Source organism: Pygoscelis adeliae, unplaced genomic scaffold, assembly GCF_000699105.1.
Source record: "Pygoscelis adeliae isolate BGI_AS28 unplaced genomic scaffold, ASM69910v1 Scaffold268, whole genome shotgun sequence".
NCBI lineage: Eukaryota > Metazoa > Chordata > Aves > Sphenisciformes > Spheniscidae > Pygoscelis > Pygoscelis adeliae.
Window position 1 is genome coordinate 53057 of NW_008825262.1, and position 6650 is coordinate 59706.

At 59.9% G+C, this 6650-nt stretch overlaps 1 protein-coding gene across 1 annotated transcript in view; it reads left to right on the forward strand.

Moving 5' to 3' along the window:
• LOC103921562 (transmembrane protease serine 4-like) overlaps positions 1-6650 on the forward strand; it is a 12944-nt gene that overhangs the window by 436 nt on the left and 5858 nt on the right. Inside the window, 6 exon segments of the mRNA XM_009329553.1 lie at positions 3766-3796; positions 3877-3990; positions 4169-4321; positions 4429-4558; positions 5934-6035; positions 6184-6285. Of these exon segments, the coding sequence (XP_009327828.1) occupies positions 3766-3796; positions 3877-3990; positions 4169-4321; positions 4429-4558; positions 5934-6035; positions 6184-6285 (632 nt within the window).

A 6650-nucleotide genomic window follows, 5' to 3' on the forward strand; every position in this document is an offset into this window, starting at 1 on the left:
GTGCATGTGAGTTGGCGAGCCCAGGCCCAAAGGAGCGGCTGCTCCCTGTCCCTAGCCCCCCGCAGCGTCCAGGCAGGGAATGATTTTACCCGCCTCTCTCAACACCCCGCTGTGGCTGTTGGACACAGCACTTGGCTATCCCCACGAGCTCTCGCTCCCACATTTCTCTGTGGCTTGCCTTGGGCCTCTCCCAGACCGGGAAGCAGACAAGTAAGGCAGTGTGTCTCGCAAGTCTGCTCACCAAGGGGAATGTGTCCTTCTGGAGCGCCTTATCCTCCCCCCCGCCCCGAGACGGGGCTGGTTCTTAGGCAATGCCTGCTCAAGAGCCCGGCGCCCCTGTCCCCCAGCGCAGCTCCCACTGCGGGACTGCCGGCCCCTCTGCTCAGCACAAGGGACATGCTCGGCTCAGCTTCCTGTAGTGCCTTTTGCAAGCGAAGCCATGGGCACCAAACCCCAGCCTGGCACGCAGTCCCTCCCTAGGAGGAAAAGGCTTCCTTAACAGAGGGCAGCCACGTATGGCCCAGCTCGCTGGGCACTGTAAAACGCTCCACCGGCGATGCACTGGGGCATCATCCCCTCGAGGGTGGGGAACTCGCTCCCCTGCACGGCAGCAACGGCTACACACACCCATGGGTTAAATCCCCTGCAGCCAAGGAGTTAGCCCCGGATCCGAGCACCCTGCACCCTTTGAAGCTGGGTTTCGCATAGGAACATCCCACCTTCCCTCATTCAGAAGCAGCTGGCACAGCTACTCAGTGCACCGCAGAGCCTTTCAGCCACACGCCGCGGAGGGCAAACGGCAAGAGTCCGACTGCACCCCGGCTGCCCAGGCCTGCTCAGATGGCGCGGGGGCAGAAGTTCATTGGGAGTCCGTGGCTCGTGGGCTGGCGTTTGCACAGCTGGAGTGCAGACTGGCCATAGCAGCATTAACATGCTTCCAGAGAATACGACAAGGGAGCTCAATTAGTTACGGTAGCCTTGAGTTCTGAAGGCAATCATGTGCTTCCACTCCACGCAGGAGCTGGCACAGCTCTTGCCTTGCTTTGAATTTAACCAGTGCAGCTCTTGCTTGTAGTGCGGTTTTGAGAGCAGCCCCTGGGGCAGCTCCAAGCTGTGAATCTGTTTGAAACTGAGGAGGTTCATGGACTGAAGAAAATGAAAAAAAAAAAATTTCAACAGTGGGCAATACCTTCTCTGTGTGGGAAGGCAGCCAGCACCGCAGCATCATCCCTCCCACCTGCGTCCACACCAGACCTGCACAGGGTTGTCAGAAAGGAGCCCGACACCAGACGACACGACGGGCACAAGCATGGGCAGGTTGTGGGCAGGCAGGGGCAGCTGCAGTGCCCCTCAGCTGCAGAGCCCCGGCCGTGCCACGCAGCCTGGGGGAGCTGTTGCGGCCAGGGCCCTGGGACCGTTCCCACAGGGAACCGTTAGGATCCCATTATCCAGGTCATGCCCGGCCCAGGCCCACGGTGACACAAGAGGTCAGCATGAGGAAGGACCGGCCCCACGTGCCCTCGGCTGGCTGTGCTGGAGGACGTAGGTGGTGTTTGGGAGCCAGCTGAGCTGGCATTACAAAACTCTCGGGGCTCCTGCCGGCACCGGGAGCCGCAGATAAGAGGCTTGGGGAGGGCAGCCGAGACGGGAGGTCCAGGAGACACGCTCCCCTTCCCCCCCTGCCCTCCTGCTCCCAGCAGGTCCCTGACTCCCTGGCTCCAGGAGCCGGGCTCCGTGCCCCCGGGAGCTGATCTGGAGCTGGGATCCCCTGGTAGCACTGCAGTGCCCTCACGGGAGCCAAAAAGACCCGAGGGGCTGTGCAGAGCCCATCCAGGGGCCGGGTGCTCCCCACAACTTGCCCAGGCTCGGCATCAGTGCCAGACGAGCCCGGCTGTTCGGAGAAAGGCCCCTGGCGTTTCCTCAAAACAGCCAGACGGCTGCATGCTGGGGCACAGGCACGTGCCCACAGCCCCGCCAGCACCGGGCAGGATCCGGTCCTCCCCTGCAGAGGTCACTTCTTGTTCCCGGGCTGGGGAGCAGCCGAAACTGGCAGCCCAAGCCATGCAGCAGGGCCATGATGGGGAGGCAACGTTTCCTGGCTGGGCGAGGGGCAGCGACAGCTGAGCTAGCAGCACATTAAATCCAAGCTATCTTTGTGTGTTAACCCACAAATAATTGTTTGGCACTTGCCTGTAAAATCCTGCTGGCAGAGTCTTTGTGCATGGCTAAACATGCCCAAACACAGTGACCCAGAGAGGGAGGGCTCCACCACTCCCTCCTACCAGCCTCGGGCTGGAGCGCGGCCCCGTTACAGCCTTACCGCATCCCTGGTCTCACCGCACCGCTGTTCTTCAAAGCCCCAACCTCCGAGCCCTGAGATTGCACAGGGGCCTCTGCTCTCATTTGGGACAACAAATGCGATCACCTCCAGCCCTCTGATGCCCAGGGAAAAGCGTGCTGCTCCCAAAGCTCAGCAGCCAAATGAGCAAAGGCTTCTAAACCCCAAACTCTCCTGAACCGTGCTCCTGGATCTGTGGGTTTCTTGCAGTGCCCATTGCTCACGCTGGGTACAGGCCCTGCAAAAAAGCTCAAGTCTTACCTGTTGTGGTGGAGTCCAGAAGCAACAGCAAAGGAAAAGAGCTCGCTCGGGGCTGGAAGGGCATTCAAGGGAAAAGCAAGCGTGCTGCTTTCCACAACCTCAGCAGGGCAGGAGCACGCTTTCAAACCGCAAGCTGCCGGAATGAAGCTCTCAACAGCGTGGCGCAAGCATGGCTGCAAAACAGGGCAATAGAAACGTACAGTGTCCACCTGAACCCCCCCCAAAGGGGCTCTGATCTTTGCCCAGCACCAACCCACCCACTGAGGACCGGGGCAGCTCCTTCAGCAACAGATGGCTGGTGCAGCTCACGGACTTTTCCTACTGCAGTTGGGCATCTCTCATACGAGAAGCTATTACAGGAAAATAATTTTGAAGAGGTCAAGTGGGATCAATTCATCACTTGCTCCAGCGCTGACTACTGCCGGGGCTGTGTTTGCTGTGTGTCCTAGCAGCGGCACAGCCCCTCCCTCCCCGCCCTGAGAGCACTTGTTCCCATGGGCCGGGCTGGTTTCTCCAGTGACTCTGCCAGTCTGTCGGGGAGGACTCGGGCTGTGCCAGTCGGTTTCTGACCCCGCGCTGGGTCAGCCGAAGAATATAACCGCTGTCGTGACATGTCTGGGCGGCACAGCCCTGCAGGCACATGTATTTTGACTCAGGGTTTCTTGGCACATCAGAAAGTGCCTCTTTCATAATTCCTATGACTTTTAAAGCCTCTGGTGCACTAACAGCAGTAACTCTATAACATTAATAGCTGGTTACTGGAATTGCACAGGTGGTGTCCACAGGAACAACACAGCCAGCGACCCCGGGTGAGAGCAGAGCCAAGTGTTATGGCACCAGGACGTGCCACCCCCCTGCTGCCACCTCCATCCCCAGCAGCTCTAAAGCAACCTCAGCTGTCAGTTGGGGCAGTTTCCCTGCTAATCCCTCCCGGTGGGCCCCGAGCAAGCCAAAGAGACAGCAGCCTCTGTGCCTGCCCAGGCTTAGCTGATCTTCCGCTTTCTCTGGGCTGCCCTCCTGGGGGCGGCTGATCATGTTAGCTCTGCACTTAGCATGGGAATCGCCACGGGGCCAGCTAGCCACGCTGCTATAGACCCTTCCCACCTGCCAGCTGCTTTTTGGCTGAAGTTTCAGCTCGGTAACTGGTTTTCCCCTCTGGTTTGCAGGATTTAGCCTCCGAGCAGCTGAATGGCGGAGGTAATACCCACAGGAGCTGGGGGCGCGGGTGCTGCCAGGCTGGGCCTGGCGACGCCGGGCCATGCTCCTCTGCGTTGCAGGTCCCAGCACAAGACACAAAGCCTCCACAGCACTGGACTCCTTCAAGCGGATTGGCCTCCCCATCCTGGCAGCGGTGCTCAGCCTCGCCTGCCTGGCTACGGTCGGGTTCCTGGGTATGGCTCCTGCTCTCCTCTCCCCCTCCTTTTGCACAGCCACGTCTCGGCAAACGCAGCTCTGGACCCAGGGCTCAGCCGGGACCGGCTCTGCCGCCTTCTTGCTGAGCCCCCAAGCGCAAGCCCCGAGCCTGCCCAGCACCACGAGCTCAGCGCTGAGCTCCCCCTTTCCCTCTAGTCAAGGTTTACCTGGACTACCACTACTTCTTCTGCAAACAGCCCCTGAAGCTGGTGTCACTGAAGCAGGTGTGTGACGGGCAGGTGGACTGTCTGGAGGGCGAGGATGAGGCCAGCTGTCCCCAGTGGGTCCCTGAGGGGCCACCAGCTGGGGGTGAGTCCAGGACACCCTGCTAGAGCTCTGGAGGGGCTGGGCTGCTGTGGCAAGCCTCCGCCTCCTAAAGTCACCCATGACAAAGCTGACTTTCTGTCTGCCTCCAGCCCGCGTTTCCAAAGACAGATCCATCCTGCAGGTGCTTAACAGAAACACCGGAGCCTGGTCCTGCATCTGCCACGACCACTTTGACCTGGTGCTGGCAAAAGCAGCCTGTGAGCAAATGGGCTACAGGAGGTACATGACTGCTTTCTCCACACCTCTCCCGCCTGCTTTATCTATCCCTCTCCCATTAATGCTCTTTTTGAGTGGGGCTTTGTTTACTTACAAAGCTCTCAGAGCTCTGCACTAATGGTTTCAGTCCATCCCCACCACGCAGAGTACTCTGTGTGTCCCTAGGAGCTGGCTGCTCTCTGTGCTCGAAGCCCTGGCAGCTTCCCATGTAAGCACAGTGTCCCCTGCTCTGTCCCCAGCCCACGGGCATCTCGCCCTGCTCCTGCCCCTCACCTCACCCCCACCTACTTGCAGTCACCCACGCAGCGGGGCTGCCCTACAGCTCCCAACAGCATGCGTGCGCTCACCTCACCAGAGCAGCCCCTCCTGAGGCACGTGCAGAGCTCAGCCTGGGTCCTCACTGTCAGTGGAGCTCTCCTGGGGAAGGGTATGTGGCACCACAATCCCCTTTTAAAGCCCCAGGAGAGCAGCAGTTGGCCGGAGGTGTGATGCTGGGCCAGGGCTGTGGGTGCTACACAAGTGTGGGCAGGGCTGGGTCCTTGCAGCTGTGACGAAGCTCCATGTCACCCACCTGTGTCCACCTCGTGTGCTGCCCTGCCCTGAGCTAGCGGCCAGTTTGCAGCGCTGCATTCAGCTAAAGCTGGTTAAAGCTGAGATGTGGGGAAATAGCTTGTTAGCCCTGCGGGTTTGGTATCAGCCCTGGATTAAGGGAGAGTTTGGGTTAAGTTAGGGGTATACTAGGGAGAAGATGGGTTCTGCTGTTTGAGCCCCTCTAGGAGCCTAACTGAGCCCAAGATGGTCTTTTCCAGTTCCAAAAAATCAGGGGCTGAGGCTTTGAGCACGGGCCCCAGATGTCACGACAGCAGGGACAGCCCTGAGGTCCCCTGGGAGCTACCTGCCCCACGCCTCCCTGAATAGCAGGGAGTAGTCTCCCTTCCTTCAATACGCTCCTATCCCTGGTCCTGAGCTCAGTGGCCAGTCGCCCCAGCCTGCCCCCGGCCCTTCAGGGCTGTGGCACTTCCCTCTTTTGGCATCCCTGTCCCAAGGAACCCCCTTTTTCTATGGGGTCTTTCGCTCACTGGCACAGGGTCCACATTCCCTTCCTAAGCTCCTGCTTTCTCCCTGTCTCACCAGCTCTTTGTTGGGGCCATGGGCAAACATTTAGGACCTATTTGTAAAGCTTCAGTCCCTAAAGTTTTAGAACGGGGTTATACCATCTTTGGCTCAGTCTGAGCCAAAACCGTCAAGTTTCCAGGCTCCTGGAGGTGCTCAGGCACCAGCGCCTGTCCTCTCCCAGCATCTGTGCCCTGTTGGTAGCGTGCCTGGGGCTGCGCACCCCAGGGTGCGCTTCCTGACCCGTGCCCCCCGTGTCTTTCAGCACCCCCACTTTCCGGGCGGTGGAGGTGGGTGCAGGGCAGCCTCTGCCTCCCCGCGAGGTCGTGCTGAGCAACGGCAGCCTCCAGATGCCCGAGCCGGGCAGGTGAGCGGTGGGGCTGTGCCGGGGTGGGCGCCGCGCCCCACCGCCGGTGGCCGCCGCGCCCCTCGCCCTGCGCGGGAGCCTGCCGTGCCTGGCCGGGGAGCCAGAGCCTCTCCCCCGCCAAATCCAGCCCTTTTCCTCCCTCTCCCAGGAAATGCCTCTCTGGGTCGGTTGTTTCGCTCTTTTGTTCCAGTAAGTATCATGATGCCGTTTGCACCTTGCGGGCACGCAGGGCCTCCTGCCACCGCTCCAGGTCCTCGTTCCTGGCACAGCCCCGTGTGCTGCGCTGCAGCCGCAAGAGCTCGGCTCTGGCCCAAGCCCTGGCCCTCCCCGGTTCCCTCACTGTTTGCATGAGAAAAGTTGGATTTAATTACTGCTAACCTTCTTGTTAAGCCAGTATAAACCTCCCAGAAATGAAACACCTAAGAGAGGCTTAACCAGCTGCCTGGGTGGGTTTGCTTTTGCTGATGAATTACCCTGATAAAACTAATCTGCCTGGTGGGCTGCAGGAGGCAAGGAATGCTTGAACCCATTTCAGCAAGCCTGGGGACAATGTGCAGAGAACAAAAGGGGGTGTGCCACGTGGGCCACGAAGCGGTGACATAGGTAGTGTCACGG